The sequence below is a fragment of the Chanodichthys erythropterus genome, chromosome 21 (assembly GCF_024489055.1).
Source record: "Chanodichthys erythropterus isolate Z2021 chromosome 21, ASM2448905v1, whole genome shotgun sequence".
Classification (NCBI taxonomy): domain Eukaryota; kingdom Metazoa; phylum Chordata; class Actinopteri; order Cypriniformes; family Xenocyprididae; genus Chanodichthys; species Chanodichthys erythropterus.
In genome coordinates, this window is record NC_090241.1 from 17,624,431 (window position 1) to 17,644,800 (window position 20,370).

The following is a 20,370-nucleotide window of genomic DNA, read 5'->3' on the forward strand; positions in this document are numbered from 1 at the left end:
TCAAAATGAGATGGAACGTGCAAGGGCTAGTTTCGAGCTACAGGCAAAACAAGTTGAAAAATGTCAATTTTGGTTGAATTTGAGTTTTTCACAAACATTAGTTCATTAAGCCCTCGTCTAGCAATCCCACTGCTTCAAATAGCAATTAAACATCTAAAATGTATCTTTATTTGTGCGTTTTCTGAGAGGAGTACCTTTCCTTTGTCCATGAAAAATGCAGTTTTTCTCTGGTCGCTTCTGGACAACTGGCGCTTCCCCTCAGCAAAGTTTGGTATTGTTGTAAAATGCACAATTCCAACTTTGTGAATATCCATATTCCATGAGTCTGAACCAACGAAGTGTGATTTTCAAACTCATGCTGATGTAAACAAAACGATCTTACTCGCGCTGACTGACAGATCTGAAGAGCACGCATAAAGATCTGTCTTGGCGAATATTCACGCAAACATTAACTGTTATGTCTTAAGTGAATGTTTGGTTAACTGTTGGGGAAAAACATCTGATGTGCAACATTATATTAGATCCGTGTGATACTGTAGGTCTTAACAGGCTGTCTGTTTCATTTATGTTAATCAAACAATTGTGGAATTATGGAAAAAAGTTGAATATATATTTCTTCCTATAAATATGGGTTTTGACTTGGTTTGTGCCAAATTTAGTGGTATTACCAGGGATTTTAAGGTATGGTTGCTGGGTTATTTTGTTTTGCAACCAACTCAAAATTGACTTTGCTAACTCTATCAACTTAAAATTTTGTGTCAGATTGTAAAAAAAACACATAACATTTTGAAGGTTTTTTAATAGAAAATAACAATAACTAATTTTTGATAATTTGCTCATTACAACTCATTTTACTAACACGGAGCGCATATGGAACGATAGCCATATATCCAAACTAATTCTACAATATTTTGCTGTAAATTTTGCTGTAAATCAGTTCACTAACTATTTTCATTAACTTAGTACTAACTAATATGACTATAACTACATACAAGTTCACTTGAAAAATATACAAGAACATACATGTATAGCAAAAATGTGCGTCCGTTGAATTGTTAAACTTTAAAATTCAGTATACATTTCGGCACCAAAAATTTTGCACAAACCAACATTTCTTGGTGATTTTTATACATTTTTTTTTATATATAAAGTATTTATATATACTGTATTCATTTTAATTTTATTTGTAATTATTTGTTATACAGTGCTCAATGCTTCTAAACTCTTAATGAAATTTCTTTCCCAGTTGTATAGTGTAGTAGTTACACATATAGAGCTTCATACATTTAAGTTTTCAATTAACACAATATATACTTACATATATATCATGGGCGTTTCCTCCGAGGAGGCAAGGGAGGCAGTGCCTCCTCAAAAAAAAAAAAAAAACAGGATGAGAAAATAATCCATATTACTTATAAAAAAACACAAATATTACAAATTATAACATTAAAAAGAGTGCAAGTCACGTGTATTTCTAAAGGAACACTGCCCAACAGCGACACCCGCAGGTAAAGTAACAGCAGGATGCATGCCTCCCTTTGCTCTCATAGGAAACTATAGAAAAACCATCAGACCCCCGGCGTGCGGTGGGTTTTGTGGGGGGTAATTGAGAATGAATGGGGGAAAGTCACATGAGAGGAGGCAATGTCTCCATCGTGCTATGATTGGATGTAATTGATTATGATTGGATATGATTGGTTTGTGCGATAAATCCCACCTCTTGTTGACGTGCGTTTTCCGCGCTTAGGTTTGACTGAACAAATGATGGCGTCAATGGGAAGACTAATTGAAAAGTAAGTAAACAGATCACCCAGTTAGATATCACCGCTTTATGTCACGTCAAAATCAAACTTGAAATGGACTAAAAATATGATGACTGCTGAGTTTTTTTTAGTGCAATCAGCTTGGTAATAATTAAAAATACAATTCATGTCTGCGACAGACAGTGTTTACGGAGCATGACTGATAAACCAAAATAGCCTAAGTGGACTATTAAAAAGAAAAACATCAATACACAAATAAAATATATTGTTTAAATTATTATTGCCTTTAGTTATTATTTTGGAATGAATGTAGAAATGCTTAAAACACTAACTTCATGAGACTGACTTGGTTTTCAATAGAAATAGAACATTACATTGTTAATGTAAAATAAGAAAATAGAATTCTATTTGGTTTCTTTTTTTTTTTTTTTTTTTGGTGTAATGTAATGTTCATTTAACAAGGAAGATGTGTCAACATTAAGAGTAATGCATGAATTTACAGATTCATAAATAAATAAAAAATGTGCCTCCTCATTTCAGACCACCACTGCATGCCACTGATATATTTGTAAATGTATTGTTTATGTCCTTAAACATGTTAAACATCACATTACTGAAGATTATCAAATGGGCCGTGACTTACAATAATCGATAAATGGTTTGGATGGACTGCAGAAGGTGTTTTACTTTTACTTCAAAAGAGACCGGAACATCCGACTTCCAATCATATGCGAACAAACCCCTTAAAATCCATCAATGCAAGCTCCATCTAATCATATACAAACAGGATAAAGTATAGCTGATGCTGGCCAAGAAAGCTTTTTAGACTGAAAGGATCCGTTCTGTCCAAGCTCTCACATTCCCACTATGATACTGCGACACAGGACTGAAACAGCCATTCCTGCTGTCTGCAATTCTGAATAAAATTTTGCCTAAATCCCTCTACACACCAATAACCAATTTGAGGTCATTATTTTTTGTACTGCTTCAAGGGAAACTGACACCTACTCTTTGTCTTCCCCTTAGTTATTCTGTGAACAAATATTTCCAAATCATTCTCCATTTTGAAAAGGAATTTCATAGCATTAGGGTATAATTAGAGTGGGGGGAAAACGTAAGAATGCACTGAACTAACACATTTACGCAGTGTTATAGGAACACATTTAAACAGTTTAATATTGCACCCACTCTTGTCACAATGGGTATTTAAAAGAAGCCTTGAACCCCTTAGTTAATACAAGCGTAGAGAAGAAAGGATTGGAGTGAGCCCACTGGCAGCACAGGACTAAGCAATTTTTGAATATTACTGACCCAGCATTTGGAAATACTGAACACAAGATGGCAAAAAGAAAAAAAAAATGAATGCTTTTTTAGTCCAGAAATCCTTTCACCCTCTTACATTCAACTGATCAGATTAAGAGAGAGGTTTAAGAAGATTTGGACAAAAACTTCAGTGCAATGGAAGGGGGAGTGGAAAAGGTGGAGGGGGAGAACAGTTTGCGATTCAGTAGCCCCAGGCAATTCATCATAGAAATTGAGTTTCTAATGCAGCATCTTGTGAATCCCTTTTGCTCTGTCAACGTTTTAATACATTACATTGAGAAATTGTAAATCATGTTATAAAAAGGCCACCGAAAGCTGGCACTAACTGCCCCCCTTAACTAACTCTTTCATTTCTTAGCTTCCTTCTCGCTTTCTTGCTCTTTACATCTCACACGCACACATACCAGCGCTCTCCATACAGTGGTAGATCTGTCGAGAGAGGAAAAAAACCCTGCTGCAGGCCCTGTTCCTTACAAGAGAAAAGAGAATCTAAATCTCATCGTGCCTGTTAAGTTGTGATTTGAAGAGAGTAGAGAGTTGTGGGCCTTGACACATTCTGTGGGCTAAGTTTGTTTCTTTCCTTCTCATCGCTCTTCACCGCCCCTCTCACTACTGTCTGTCGCAAAGAGGGACAAAAGGAGACAAAAGGAGATGGATATACTAGCGGACTCAAGTCACCACTCGAGAAGAGCTGGTGAACATGTGGCGTTTCTAGTACTAATTCTTCTGTTGTGTAAGATCATGAAAATCGAAGTGTCTGACTAAACCTCCTCTTTGCCTACAATCCAAACAATGAATCTGAGCTTTCACTGCAATTTAGCTTATTCACAGGCTCACAACAGCAACAGCGGATCTGAGAAAGTGATGTAATATGTGGTTATAATGATCTCTGTTAACCATGTCATATAAGTACATCCATGATAAAGAAAAAATCACATTTATAATACAGGTACTTAGAAATATACTCTTTGTATTCAGGTTGGTTTCGTATGTTTTTTTTTTGTTTTTTTTTTTTTGTTTTTTTACTTTTATACTAGTTCTAAAAGAATTTTTAGATGTAATGAGCAGTGTTGGGGAAAATAAATTTTAAAAATAATGAGTTACAATATTGCGTTACTCCCTAAAAAAGTAACTAATTGTGCTACTTAGTTACTTTTTGTGAAAAGTAATGTGTTATGTTACATTTGCTTTTGAAATAACATTTCAATTAACATTTTTTTACTTAATTGGAATGGAATAAGAATGTTGGTGACTTTTGTCACAATATGAACACACAAAAAATGTTGACATGATTAGAAAATGCTCAATGGTCTTAAAAAAACAGTCGCTCTTGTGGTCTTCTTGGTAACAAAGTTAATAAAGTGAGATTAAATACATAAAGTATTTTTATTATTTAACATATTTAATTACTGCACATTTGCATAATATTCTGAGTTTGCTTTTCATTGTTTTTATTCATTTTTAGTAATACTGAATGTTTCCGTGCAAGTGCGATGCGTAAATGCATGCTCACGTTTAATCTAGAACTATAATAAGCATTGTTTACACAGCGCACACAACACCTTTGCACTTACGATTTCTCCCAACATGGGGACAGTTTTAGTTACGTTACTTATTTGAAAAAGTAACTCAGATATTTTATTGTAAATGTTAAAGTAATGCATTCATTTACTCGTTACTGGAAAAAAGTAATCTGATTACGTAACACGTTACTTGTAATGCGTTACCCCCAACACTGGTAACGACTCCAAAAAATGTCATGTGGTGTAACCATCAAGCAAAAAGTATTAAAGGTGCCCTAGAGTTAAAAATTTTATTTATCTTGGCATAGTTGAATAACAAGAGTTCACATGGAAATGACATACAGTGAGTCTCAAACACCATTGTTTCCTCCTTCTTATATAAATCTTTGTTTAAAAAACCTCCGAAGAACAGGCGAATCTCAACATAATACCGACTGTTACGTAACAGAACTGCATTCTTTATAAATCTCTCCAACAGTGTGTAATGTTAGCTTTATCCACGGAGTACTATCAAACTCGTTCAGAATCAAATATAAACACCCAAATAAATACTATACTCACATGACCCGAAGCATTTTTTCAAATGTACATAATTATTTCCAAAATATAAAAAACTATTAATTCACCATTATCATTGCGCTTTTGAGTAGACACACCATATGACATTTTGCAACTAATATTGCCTTGTCAAATGAATATCTGGAGGGAAAAATACTTGTCTCATTGTTAATTATTAATAATGTGAGATAAAGAAGTCTTAATTATATAACTTTTTACTTGATAAACTACACTGAAGTCAAGTGATTTATTTGATTTTACATTTGTTTGAAATGTGGAATTACTAAGCTGAAAAAATCTAACCTGAAAACTTTAACAAAAAGTTAAATTGTAAATGCAAACATATATACATACAGCATACACCACACAGTTAATATTACAAACACAATAATACCAAATGAACGATTTTACTGTACTATTTATTTAAAATAAAATAAAATCTACCAGAATCAGTGAAGTTATTTACAGTCTTGCAGCAATTGTAACCTTTATCGGTGACTTCATGGTTGCATTTGGAGTCAAAAATCTGTTAGTAAATCTGTTATTAATATGCATAAGTGTAATAATCTTGTCTTGAATGGGCAGCCGTGTGTAAGGGGGAGATTTGGGAAATCTGACATAAGTTTTCAGACAAGAAAACGGTCAACCCTCTTAATCACATTTGAAATTACGTATTACATATCGATCAGTGGAGCGTGGATCTGTCACAGAATATTACATATCTTAACATCCTACCATTAAGAAACCACTTCAGCTGACTGCATTGCTTACTGTACTTATAATCTTTGTTAATCTTTTTCTTAATTGACGCACTTCATCTCCCCCAGATATCAGAGATTATACTACACACCTGAGAAGGTGTACGTTTTCTGTGTGTGGACATTGGCATTAGCATGCTAATAGAAGACTATGAATGAACACGCATGTGTATATGTTCATATATGTAGCGTGTGTTTGTTTATTTGCATTAGACACGTATGCACGTAATCTAAGTTCTCACTGTGACCAGCTGAACACTCTTGCAGCCTCTCAGGAATCATTAGCTGGCTGACTGTTCAGGTGCAGCGAGCTCTGCCACACAGCTAAACTTTATTTAATGCTTCAGGAGGCTGTTTCACTATGGGTCTCATGTGTAACGAAAAAGTAATCTCAAGGTGACGAGAGGAGAGCCGCAAAGACGCACCGCTCCTTCATCTCCATCCTGCAAACCTCCCTGGAGCTCTTGCCTGTGTGAAGGCGATACTTCTGAGAGGCACACGTTATGACCATCCCAGACCTGAACACTGCAACCTTTTTTAACAACTGCCATACTCATACTATTTTCTCAATAAACCACTGCAAACAATAATGATAATAAAAATTACATAAAAATAAAGTTACACAACAAGTAAACCCGAGAATTAAAATAATCTACACACCCTAATGTCGTTCCAGACCTGACCTATATTCTGTATATTCATCAATTCTGATTTTGGTTGTCCCAAAAGTACATATATATATTATATATATATATATATATATATATATATACATATATATATTATATATATATATATATATATATATATATATCAGGGCATGGTATCGACACAAATTTCATGATTTGATATCACAAGCTCACGATTTGATTCAATTTGATTCGATATCAGTTCATATATATATCAGTTATAGTATGGCAAATTTTCTAAAGGAACAAATATCTCTTAACTAAAGTTGTACACTACACAGGGAACCCTGTCAGTATATATAACATTGAAGATTAAAATATACTGATTTAAGAATTTTTTAATATAATAACATTATAATAACTTGTTAATGACATAATTATGTTTATGTAGCACTTTATGTCCATGGTCCATTTTAGACATTCTACTAACTTCACAACTACATGTCAAGTAACTCTCATTAGAGTATTAGTAGACTATCTGCTAAATACTCTGAGTTAGTTGACATGTAATTGAAACGTTACTTGTAGTTAGTAAAGTGTCTAGTTGAAAGGACCATTGAAATAGAACAGGTTAGAAATATAATGAACATGTAATAAAGTGCATATATTTTGGAAAATGCTTCTTGATTTGTAGATTGTGACTGAACTGTACCCTTGAAACTTGCTCTGTATTTTTGTATATCCCCTTTATTTCCTATTACGGACATTTTTAACCAAGAAGACCACAAGTGCGACTATTTTTTTAAGACCATTGAGCATTTTCTAATCATGTCCATATTTTTGTGTGTGTGTTCATATTGCGACAAAAGTCATCAACATTCTTATTCCATTCCAATGAAGTAAAAAATGTTAATTCAAAACATAACATTTTTCAGCCTAAAATGACCAATCAAGTTATAATTAAACCAGAAAGGTCAGTATAATCTCTGTTCATTGCTAAAAAAGTAATTTTCCACTGTTTATTGGTAGATTGGTTAGGTATTAGTTGCAACAGTAAAATGTGTCTATTCCGATGAAGCTAATGACATTAAAAGACACAAAATACATTGACCAGTTAAATTGCTTACAATCTGGATAATGAGCCGTGGCCTACATGTCATGGAAATCTCATCTCTATGAGTCTTCATGCTGTTATCTGAAGGGAGTGTTTCACGTAGGACAGGTAAGTGGAACTGGGTCACTGAGCTTTGCTTCCAATTTACCACAGCGTTCACAAAGTGTGAATCATACAAGGATTTAATCTCACTTAAGTCCACTTAAACCCCTCTCTGCCGCAGAATGGCTCACTTGAACTGTCACAGGTAGGCCCATTTTATTGTACCATCTCTCCTGCTCTCCTTACACCAACAGAGCCACTATTACAAGAGTGTTTATGAACCAGCGGATTGGCCTGACATCTCCTACAAATCCATCCAAACTCTATTCGACAGGATTAGGGTATTAAGCAACCTTATAAAGCCATTAATGCACCTCTGTCTGCCAGGGACGAGGTACTGTTCCTATAGGGTGAAGGAGACGGAAGGGCACCTGGTCCCATGTTGCACCACTTCAGACTGATATCAATAGTTTCATCTTTGTGGGTGAAGAACAAAGGACAAAAATCAGGTCAAATGCAATCCTACCAGCTGTGTCCCAGTGAACGTGGCTTGACACCACTGAGCATCCACTTAATTTATTAAGTCCAGTTGATGTTAGTAATCCAACATTCATCTTCTCAAAAGCTTCTGCTAATAAAAACAGTGGCTGTATCTTGTCCCATATGAAGATTAGGTTATCATAGCGGCCTCCACCTGTTCCATTCAACATGCAAAATCAAATGTTTGGGATTTTGTTTGGGTTAGCTTGTCAAGATTGTATTTCCAAACTAGTATTTACTACGAAGGCAGAAGCATAATGTCCTTTCAAAATTCAAGTGGGTTTGGACTGAAGTAATCACATTAAAGATAATAAGTTCATAATTATTGCTATTATGATTCATTCTTAATTTTTTTTACCCAGGTTTGTGGCACAAACTGAATGTGGTGAGATTTAAAAAAGGGTGTGTAATGCAAAACAATGACATTAGAACACATAATTCAAAAGTTGTCCTACATGTTGAGCTACATGCAATAACAGTGTTATCACTGTAGTCCGATTCACAAAACATGACTCTTATGAATTGTTTTTTTGAATTCAGTGCAACTCACAAACAAATGACTCTTCTGAGCCAATCCTTTTAATTAATCATTCAAAATGACTTTCTACAATCTTACACGGATATGAATAACTTAAATGAAAAGTCTGTCATTAATCTTCCTGCAAACCCGGAAGACTTTTGTTCGTCTTTGGAACGCAAATGAAGATCTTTTTTATTAAATCTGAGAGCTTTCTGTCCCTCCATAGACAGCTATGCAAGTGACACTTTGATGTTTCAAAAAGTTCACAAAGAGATCGTATAACTAATCCATATGAATTGAGACATTCAGTCCAAATTTTCAGGCCAAAGAGACTCGATTGCTTTATATGATGAACAGATTTAATTTAAGCTTTGATTCACATATAAACATTGATCAATGAACATAAACAAAAACTCAACCTAACCTGCTTCACATGCATGAACAAACTTCTTCTGGAAGCTCAAACGTGCTGCGAAACATGAGAATGAACCTCATTGGTTCTCACACGTGTCAAGCAAATGTGTTTGAGCTTCAGTTTACCTCAACTGAGTTGAATAATGTTTATGTGAATAAAAATCTGTTCATCATATAAAGCGATCATGTCTCTTGTGAAAATTTGGACTAAACCGCATAATTCATATGAATTAGTTTTACGATCTCTTTATGAACTTTTTGAAGCGTCAAAATGGTAGTCATGTAGCTGTCTATGGACGGACAAAAAGCTCTCAGATTTCAGATGTTCCAAAGATGAACGAAAGACTTACAGGTTTGGAACGAGGGTGAATAATTAAAGGATTAGTTCACTTTTAAATAAAATTTTCCTGATAATTTACTCACCCCCATGTCATCCAAGATGTTCATGTCGTTCCTTCTTCAGTCGAAAAGAAATTAAAGGTGCCCTAGAACCCATTTTCAAAAGATGTAATACAAGTCTTAGGTGTCCCCTGAACGTGTCTGTGAAGTTTCAGCTCAAAATACCCCATAGATTTTTTTTAATAATTTTTTTAACTGCCTATTTCGAGCCATAATTACATATGCACCGATTAAGCGCGAGGCCCCTTTAAATCTCCCGCTCCCCGCCCCCGCGAGCTCTCGACAGCCTTAAACAGCAAACACAAAGTTCACACAGCTAATATAACCCTCAAAATGGATCTTTACAAAGTGTCCGTCATGCATACATCAATTCCTGTGAGTATGGTATTTATTTGGATGTTTACATTTGATTCTGAATGAGTTTGATAGTGCACCGTGGCTAAAGCTAATATTACACACTGTTGGAGAGATTTATAAAGAATGAAGTTGTGTTTATGCATTATACAGATTGCAAGAGTTTAAAAAAGAAAATAGCGGCGGCTCTTGTCTCTGTGAATACAGCAATAAACGATGGGAACTTTAACCACATTTAACCGTACATTAGCAACATGCTAACGAAACATTTAGAAAGACAATTTACAAATATCACTAAAAATATCATGTTATCATGGATCATGTCAGTTATTATTGCTCCATCTGCCATTTTTCGCTATTATCCTTACTTGCTTACCTAGTCTGATGATTCAGCTGTGCTCACGTACGTAACAGTTGGTGTTATGTTGAGATTCCCTTGTTCTTCGGAGGTCTTTTAAAAAAATGAGATTTACATAAGAAGGAGGAAACAATGGAGTTTGAGACTCACTGTATGTCATTTCCATGTACTGAACTCTTGTTATTCATCTATGCCAAGGTAAATTAAATTTTTCATTCGATGGCACCATTCCAGGATTTTTCTCTTTATAGTGGACTTCAATGGCTTCCAAACGGTTGAAGGTCAAAATTACAGTTTCAATGCAGCTTCAAAGGGCTTTAAACGATACCAGACGAGGAATAAAGGTCTTATCTAGCGAAACGATCGGTCATTTTTGAAAAAAAAATGTAAATGTATATGCTTTATATAAACGAATGTTCGCCTTCTAGGAGTGTCTCCGCCAAAACCGCATTTCTGTATTCTCCAAAAAGTTTCCGCTGTATGTCCTCCTACTACTATGCCCTATTCTACTTACGGAAAAAAATAACTGGCGGAGGCACTTAGAAGGCGAACATTTGTTTACATAAAGCATATACAGTTGTATTTTTTTCGAAAATGACCGATCATTTCGCTAGATAAGACCCTTATTCCTCGTCTGGTATCATTTAAAGCCCTTTGAAGCTGCATTATAAGGAGAATAATCCTGGAATGTTTTCATCAAAAACCTTAATTTATTTTCAAATGAAGAAAAAAAGACATGAACATCTTGGATGACATGGGGGTGAGTAAATTATCAAGAAAAGTTTATTTGAAAGTGGACTAATTCTTTAATGACAGAATTTTCATTTTTGGATGAACTAACCCTTTAAGTGTTAAGAGTTAAAATTTTTGATCATTATTCACATTTAAAAAAAAAAATCTAATTCAGAGCTTATGACATCAGGAAATATACCCAGATCCAAAAAAAATCAGTGTGTATCCTCAATAAACAAGCTACAATTAGTCAAAAATGCAGCTGCTAGAGTTCTTATCAGGTCAAGAAAATATGATCATTTCACACCAAATTTATCATCTCTACACTGGTTACCTATTAATTTCCATATCAATTATAAAGTATTGCTGCTGACCTATAAGGCCCTAAATGGTTTTGCTTCTGTGTACTTAACCAACCTTATATCGCCCTACAATCCTTCATGCTCTTTAAGATCACAAGACTCTGGACTTCTGGTTGTACCTATCGAAGTCCACTAAAGGAGGGAAAGCGTTTTCACATTTGGCTCAAAACTCTGGAATAGCCTTCCTGATAATGTTCAGGGCTCAGACTCACTCATCCAGTTTAAATCTAGATTTAAGACGCATCTATTTCGCCAAGCATTCACATAATGCATCTTATATCCATGCGCTCCAGTTATATCAGATCAAATGCATATGACTATCTTTGCTTAATGTTTTGATTAGCAGCTACACTAATTATTCTCCATGTGCTTTTCTATTTTATCTTGGGATGCCCATCCCAAGGTAACTAAACCCAGATAAGTTCTACTGACTTATCACGAGGCAACAGTTGATTGAGGCAACTGATTGCCTCTATTTTTGTAAGTTTGCAAACTTAAGCATAGCTCACTTTTTTAATAACTGTAAATTACAAATAAACATGAATTTAAATCAAAATATATATTTAGTATTTTGTTCATCTTAATTTAATGCAACTCAAAGTTTTAAGCATGGATAACCTAACCTGTGAGCGGATGATGTGGGTGTAGCCGATACCAATTAGACCAGTCTGCAACATTATTATAAGCAGCTGAATACTTGCATATTTTTGTAGCTATCGAAATAAAAATGCATGTATTTGGACTTGAATTGACCTGCTGTCGAATCCAACTGCCCTGCGAATGTCTGAGTATCTGTGTGGAGGGAAAACGTCTGCGATGAAATCACATTTTGGTAAAAAAAAAAAAAAAAAAACACCACCACAGAGCGTATTTGACATTAAAATATTTGATTATGGTTGAATCTGTTTTTTAAAGTTGTAAAAATGAAAAAAAAAAAAAAAAAAAAAAAAAAAAAAAAAAAAAAAAAAAAAATATATATATATATATATATATATATATATATATATATATATATATATATATATATATATATATATATATATTTAGTGTTAACTTAAATCTCTGAGATGCTGAACCAGTGGCGAGGCTACAGAAGGGCCAGGGCGGCACTGGCCCACCCAGATTGATGGCTGGCCCACCCAATCAAAGGTGCCAGAATATTTCATTTTATTTCCAGACACTACTTGGGTCTGGAAATAGTCATATCTGTTGCGAAGGCCTATATATGATTTGAAAAATGTATTATTAAAAGTACATATAACATGATATGTTTATATTGCGCCGGTAAACTCAGCTTTCCAGAGTCGCGGCGGCAGCTGTTTCTATGCAGCGTGCGTCACCGTCCATGAGTCGCGCTTATAATAGCCTACGTGTGCCGGTTTGTTTTAATTTTTACCGTGATTGATTAGCCTATTTATTCAGCAGTAACAATGTATTCTGTGGTAGTCATCTGTGTGTAACCAATTTAAAAATGAAGTAATGACAATTAAATTAAATCGAGCTTTGGTTCAGTATCCTTCCCCCACACCATTATGACGGTAACTCTCCAAACAAGCAAATGCCCCCCCATGTTATTCCCGATGTGATCCGTCAGCTCGTCCACTAATTTGGAGCGGTTAAGGCCCGGGTATAGCCTACTTCTTTTCCCACGTTCCCCTCCGTCTCGCGCACAGTTGAATCTTTCTAAGATACTCATTTGCCCTTGAGCGCGCGGGCCTTTCAACTTTGCCCATGAGCTCGGAAAGACGCGTTCGGACGCATGCACACGCGCACCGTCCATGGTCATAAAAATTCGGCTGCGCGGACACTGTTCAGGGAGTCAAAGCTAGTCCACGGTCTAGTAGCCTAAATGTTTCTTGCTTGCGCCGAATGAAAAGACATGAGACAAGAGAGACTCGGACATTGCAGTACTAAACACTGAACGGTCTGTGCGTGAATTTGGATAAAACAGTTAATCGATTTGATGCCGAGTCCGAATGCCGTTTATTCCTTCACAGTGGCATATAGTGGATGGGCATGCAGGGCTATTAATTTTTTTATTATTATTATTATCATGCTACTTTTATTATTAAATTAATATTGCAATTAATTTGCCCCGCGATATCATAGCGCATCACCGCATAACCGACGCGCTGCGCGGACAATAAAATAATAATTAGATAGCTCCTCATTTAAAGAACAACTTGTTTAACACGAAATACTTCTCAAATTAACGAAACCTTTTTTTCTCACTATGGGCCACAAGAGAAATATTAAGAAAATAAATTAGAGTCATCTCTCATCTCTAAGAGAATATGCGCCGTTATTGCAACGTCGGATGCCAAAAACTCAAGTCAGGTTTTTACTTTGTTTCTGTAGTGAATAATTGACTGGAGTTTGAGACTTCTTCACCCACATAACTCTCACACAAAGTTTGCACATTGGTTGTGTGATTTCCTGGCTCGTCTTCATTGGTTTAAAATGGAAATATTTTCAATATTGCGACGTGGCACTTTTCTTTATTGCTCGCAAAATGGTGGACACTGATTCACATATCATCCACGTCATTTCCCGTGATAATAAAATGAAGTGAATAAACAACAAGCTATATATATATATATATATATATATATATATATATATATATATATATATATATATATATATATATATATTAGAAAAAAAAATAGAGGTCCACCCTATTTCACCAAGGTCCACCCACTTGAAGATTTCTGGCCTCGCCACTGTGCTGAACTCAAAAATAATAGTTAGTTAAACTTTTTGGCACATTTAGAGTAAAAGGTACTTTCCATTGTAAGTTAGTTTTACTGTTTGGGTTTAAAGTGTCAAGAGTACATCAGTACCATTTTGGATCCAGCCTCTTATGAAGACTTAAGATGCCTCAAAACCTGTGAAGAGATGGCGTCAACCCTTGCAAGGACTTCAGATGATGCAAACTCTGGATTAACATGCACCATTCCAAATTTTACATCCTAATTGTTGTTATCATGTATTCATTACTTCCATGAGCTCATTCACTCTTACCTCGGATTTTATATTTACTTAAACATATAATTAGCCTACAATACACTTAAAATATTTAAGTTTGATTGTATTACTTATAAAATATAAGTATATTCTACTAAGTTGTGGAGGTAATTTGAATGTGTTAATAAATTTAGGTTAAATGCGCTTAAATTATTAAGTTTTTCTCCTGACCACGCCTCCTACACACTGGTTTACGGCAGGTAATGATGCCATTTAGTCGTCGTGGTGTCGGTGAATTCAAGGAGCTGTTGATGAGAAGTTGTAACGTTTGTTTTGGCAAGTTCTACGGACATTTTTTTCCCAAACATTTACCTTTTTTTACCTGTTTTCTCCGGTTAACTAGTGTTCTCTCACCGTGGACATCACCGTGCATGAACGGGGAGTTCGGCGAGTTCGACGCGCGTCTTTTCCCTTCTATTGTTTCTTTTTCAGTCCAGGAGCTGTTGTTGGGCGTGTAAACTTTGTTTGATCCTCTGGTCGTCGACGAACACCGCGGCCACGGCCGCTCCCGCGCTTTCAGCGGAGTAGAGAGGATGAAGCGCGAAAATGGTGAGTGAAACAATTTAACGTCCGTGTTTTATTTCGACACGGCTATTGATTGAAAGATTAAGTTAAAGTTAATTAACGAGTTGAAAACACAAACGGATGGATATACTATTTTATCTAGGTTCGTAGCTCTCTTAACAACAGACTATCTTTGTGTTGCAGGTCAAGAATAGATGCTTTAGATTGGAAGTGTAAGTATTGCCCTCATAACTGTGAAAAGAGAGCTCAGCTATTTAAACATTATAGGCTCAAACATGGAAATTATACAAGAACAGAACAATTTCCTTGTTTACGGAACACATTTATATCACACATTATGCAAAATTTGTACACTTATACTGCCTTCACCAAAAACTCCATATCAGCTGTGTGTCATGTGGTTTTACTGAGACCTGGGCCCAGTTGCATAAACTTAGTCACTATATTAAGACTGTGTCTTAAGAACTAGTTTGACCAACTTACAGTTAACCAAGGGGTAATCAATGTTATTTTTCCAATTCAAATTACACCAATCTACCTTTTTATGTAACAGACTTTAAAAAATTAGGACCACTCTTCAAGAAAAACATTAGTGTCTTAAATTTTAAGACTAGTCTAAGGGTGCTTTCACATTAGCACTTTTGGTGCGCACACGGGTTCGATTGACGTCAGAGTTCGGTACGTTTGGATAATGTGAACACGGTCTTCTGAACTCGGGTGCGCACCCACGAACCGTACCCGAGTCCGCTTAAAAAGGGTGGTCTGGGGTGCGGTTCAAGTGAACTCCGGTACGGTTCGCTTCTGATATGAATGCAAACGTATCAAATTGCGGAAGTGAACCGCTATTAATGCCGTATTATTTGATAAAAATGTGTGTTTGTGTGTGTGTTTAACTCACTTTCCCAATGAGCGTGACTGACGTGATGCAACAGAGTGCTGTAGCGTAGCCTTTCTTATTTCTGCTCACCTTCCGTACTACAGTCGCGGCAGATAGAGGCAAGTGTCGTTATGAACAAAACCAACGGTTCAAAAACAAAACTATGAAAGTGAGGAGAGCAACGTTATGCATTTTGCCGCCTTCTCCTGCGCCGTCGTTACTAAGCAACGGAGTAAACAGCTGCTGGTTTGATGACGCAAACGACCCGCGGGTCGGACCCAAATAATATAAAGGCCGGAACACACCAAGCCGACGGTCGGCCGTCGGGCAGTTTTTCTTCGTCGGCCGACTAAGTTTCCTCGGTGTGTTCTGCACCGTCGGCTGAAGTTGGTCCTCGTCGGCTTTGTTTCGGCCGATTCGAAATGTTGAATCGGCGTTGGACCTCGTCGGGCCGTCGGGCCATATGATCATTCTGATTGGCTGTTCAGCTAGCGAACCAGTGCATGAGAAAAGAAAAACGGAAGTGACGAAGCAAGTAAACGACGAAGTCAAGAGGGAACACACATTGTTTACCTTAGGTACGTGAAAGACATGGCTATCTGGAACGAGGCAAGTGAAGACGAATTGATCAACATGATCCAGGAAAGGCCGGGTTTGTATGACATTACGGAAAAATGTTATGTCAACCGTGTGCTGAAAGCTGAACTGTGGCGTGAGATCGAAAATAAACTCGTCATATCAGGTAAGATTTCCTTTTTGGCAATTGAGAAAGCTTGTTTGTAATTGTTCAATAGTCCATAGTAAAACTAATATAACCATTTTAGTGTTTTGTGTGTACCAAACTAAGTTTGTTTATGGAAACAGACAGTAATTAATATGTGCTGTGCTAGCATCTCATATTTCATAATAATATTAAAGTTAATCAAATTGTTAATAATATAATTAACAATACAGCAAAAAGTAACATTTGTTGGCATAACAAATACTCATTAAAGTGACAAAATAAGCAGCCATAACACTTAATGCTTACAAAATTTTACTTTGTCCCTCAGAAAAAGAGCTCAAGAAGCGGTGGGATTCATTGCGAACCCAATACATGCGTTATAAGAAACAAGGACCCTCAGGAAGTTCTGGAGCTCAGAAGACTGGCAGGCAGCAATGGATCCTGAACCGCCTGCAGTTTCTAGAGCCTCACACAAAAAGGAAGGAGAGCACTTCAAATCTAATGATCATGGTAAATAAACAAATATATTTATATTTATTTATTTATTTATTGTTTAATTTCAAGAATAAAATAAACATTTTGCTTTTGTAAGATGGCAAGTGCTTCTTTAAAAGAGTCTATTCACAAGTAACTCCGCATATTAAGTCAAGCCATTACATTAACTTGTCACATTTGTATCTTATGTTTTTTAAGGAACCTGCGGCTGATAGTGATTCCTGTTCACCCTCAGATGGTACCAACAGTGACACCTGGACTGGCACCCATGAAGACCCCAGCTTCAGTGATGCTGACCTACGGTCAAGTACACCCTTGGCTGAATCCACCATCTGTGGAACTGAGTCCACAGCCATGAGAAAGGACCATTTGCAAAGCTCCAACATAAAACCAAAGCCTCCAGGGAAGCGCAGGAAGATGCAAGACGAATCCTCCAGCGAGGAATCCACAAACTTGATGCGCACCATCGGCAAAACTCTGGAAAAGTTGGCATCACAGGAAAACACCAATGATGCCATCTCAGCTTACTGCAAAAATCTTGAACACAGAATGCGGAATTTGCCACCACATCTACTGCCACATTTCCAGCATGAGGTTGATAATTGCATTTTCAAATATTCAGTGGGCCACAACCATGCACTGGATGCATCTTCCAATCAGTATACACACTTGTAATTTTTTATGTAGCAAAATTGTAAACAGATATTGTAGCATTTAGTAAATATGTCACGCTTAGTTGTACGTTATATTAGAGTACTTATGCAAAGTTTATATTTCTGTACATTTTATTTATTTTAAATACCAACTGTTGATATTTTTCTGTAAATTACCTTAATGCTATTTTTGCACATTTGAAAATAAAACACTGACTTTGTGTAAAAGGTACTTCACTGTTCTTTATGTAAAAAAAAAATCACAAAACACAATGATGTAAAAATATAAACTTTATTTTGCAAATTCACACCATTGTTATAAAACATAAACCAAGGTCAAGGGGGAAAGAAACAAGTTTGCTACATGCTTATATTTTGCCCCACTGAAAGGGCACTGCACCGGTGTCCGAATTAAAGTACTGGCACAGTTTATCCCTGAGCTGTTTGGCGTGTGTTGTACTGTTGGTTGTGCGTGGCAGAGAGGCCTGCTGTAGGCCAGGGTCTTCTCTCCATCTTCCAGGGACAGTGTCATGATCTTGTTCTTCCTGGTCGATTCCTGCCATGTACACTTCACAGCACTCTTTGCGCAGAAAGTTGTGCAGAGCACAGCAAGACAAAACAATGTCCTCCACTTTGGCAGTGCTTTGAATATTAATGGTGGTTAGTAGGACGCGAAAACGATTTGCCAGGATGCCAAATGCATTTTCAACCACCCTTCGAGCTCGCGAAAGTCTGTAATTGAATATGCGTTGCTCTACAGACAGCTTGCGGTTCGGGTATGGCTTCATGAGGTATTCCTTTAAGGGGAATGCCTCATCAGCCACAATGCAGTAAGGGGCCAGCTGGTCTGATTCAGGAAGTGGTGCAGGTGCAGGAATGTTGGATGTTCTTTTCTCCAAGGCATCCTGCAATGAGCATCCCCAAACACTCCACCATCTGAAATGCGCCCGTTGCAGCCCACATCAACATACAGAAATCTGTAGTTGCTGTCTACCAGTGCCATAAGCACTATTGAGAATGTATGCTTGTAGTTGAAGAATTTAGATCCAGATCCTGGAGGGGGACGAATGTTAATGTGCTTTCCATCCAGAGCACCCAGGCAATTTGGGAAATGCCACTGATTCTGGAATCCAACGGCTACTTGCTGCCACTCTTCCACTGTGTCTGGGCACTAAAAAACAATATAATTAAAAGAAATTAGTTTAACTCGTCAGACCATTAATAACTCAGTGATTTTGACATTCTTGAATTAACCCTGCAAAGCCCACTTCTGCAGAATTACAACATCACTTTCAAAAATTTAAAAAAAAATGCCTGCAAATGTTTTTTTCTCTCAAGATCACATTTACATAGTTAATGGGTTCTATTGTTCGTCCTCACAATGCTATTGGGTTGAAGAAGTGTTTATAGGTCAGCATTAGGCTCTTTATGTTTTGGATTTTGGGGGAGATGCCTGTTGCATTGTTCAGGGACAGGTATGAATGGTCTTGAATATGAACCTGTAAGTGCTCTGGGGGGATGAATGTGTTCTTTTAGTATGATAAGTAGAGAGCATAATAGGCCAGCCAGACTGTATTGTTTGAATGTAGTAGTGGAATTTTATTTGCATTGAAATTATAATTTGATGGATAATACTTAGATCTCTGCCCTCGACACATGGTCTACCATCCTGTCTATTCTTTCAGTTTATCTACTACAATATAAGACCCTAAAATTACCCTTATTAAAATGTAAAAAAACTGAAAAATCTTTAATTTCTACATCAGAGGCCTCCTAAAACAATATCTGAGAGATCAAAAAAATTGCTCATTTTTGGGCTAAAACAAAAAACATTAAACAGATACATGTATACCTTTAGGTATTTCTCTTTTAAGACTTGGTAGATTGCTGCACAGGTTTCAGGAACAAATTGCTGAATTGTGGACATTCCCACCCGGAATTGGTAAGAAAGGCTCTTGAAGCTTTCTCCTGCAAAGATTACAAACACATAACTCCACTATTAATTTTCCACACCTTTTACAGAGTCAAATCTAACACTTTTAATGCATTTGTACTACACTACATTAAAGCAAATATTTTTTTTATCAGTTATTAAAGACATTGTGCTACAAACAACCATAATAATGTTTTATACATTGTGTCTTTTTAAAGTAGGCTACAACTGGATACAAAATAATAAAATTCTTTTCACTTTTATAATGCTTCATAATACACCAAAATAAACACAACTGAAAAGGTGTTTTAATGAAATGTTCAAACAACGAATAACCTTACCTGTTGCCAAGAACCGTAGTGTAATCATCAGACGTTCCCCCACGGAGATACAATCCCGGTAGTTCGTGTTTGTTCTCTGTATGATTGGACTAATAAGTTCTTTTAACATGTGAAATTGAGTGGGAAAAAGCCGAGCGAAATTTTTAAAACCACAAGTTTCCTGTAACTCGAGCCTTAATGTGAACACAGTCCAGTGGGGGCAGGGGGAGGGTGGAGTAATCGAACTCGGGTTCGGTCCAGGCAATCGAACCAAGTGTGAAAGCACCCTAATAAGTGGTTTATGCAACTGGCCCCTGCTGTTCTGAGGCTGATTATTGTATTAATCTGTATACTGCACAGTGCACAATTACATGTATGTACAGGTATGTATAGGTGCATTCACGCCATGTCGTCATTACCATAATTA

The 20,370-nt window shown here is 36.5% G+C and overlaps 1 protein-coding gene and 1 long non-coding RNA gene across 2 annotated transcripts; one reads left to right on the forward strand and one right to left on the reverse strand.

Annotated features, from left to right (window-relative positions):
• Window positions 1-16,128: 16,128 nt before the first annotated feature.
• LOC137011711 (transcription factor Adf-1-like) lies at window positions 16,129-18,015 on the forward strand. Its single transcript, XM_067374797.1, has 3 exons — window positions 16,129-16,560; window positions 16,871-17,052; window positions 17,236-18,015. Exons 1-3 carry the CDS (start codon window positions 16,410-16,412, stop codon window positions 17,710-17,712), a joined length of 810 nt encoding a protein of 269 aa, XP_067230898.1. The 5' UTR covers window positions 16,129-16,409; the 3' UTR covers window positions 17,713-18,015.
• Window positions 18,016-18,582: 567 nt separating this feature from the next.
• On the reverse strand, window positions 18,583-20,099 carry LOC137010601 (uncharacterized). The gene is made up of 3 exons (XR_010893382.1): window positions 19,965-20,099; window positions 19,543-19,658; window positions 18,583-18,861 (listed from the first exon to the last, which is right to left on the reverse strand). It is a non-coding gene; the product is annotated as an uncharacterized lncRNA (long non-coding RNA).
• Between the last annotated feature and the right edge of the window lie 271 nt (window positions 20,100-20,370).

What these genes read in the sequence shown, in the direction of transcription:
- LOC137011711 (XM_067374797.1), top strand. Translation starts at nt 16,410, where the DNA reads ATGGCTATCTGGAACGAGGCAAGTGAAGACGAATTGATCAACATGATC. An exon ending in AAATAAACTCGTCATATCAG is followed by an intron (nt 16,561 to 16,870) that starts GTAAGATTTCCT and finishes TTTGTCCCTCAG; the next exon opens with AAAAAGAGCTCAAGAAGCGG. An exon ending in CTTCAAATCTAATGATCATG is followed by an intron (nt 17,053 to 17,235) that starts GTAAATAAACAA and finishes ATGTTTTTTAAG; the next exon opens with GAACCTGCGGCTGATAGTGA.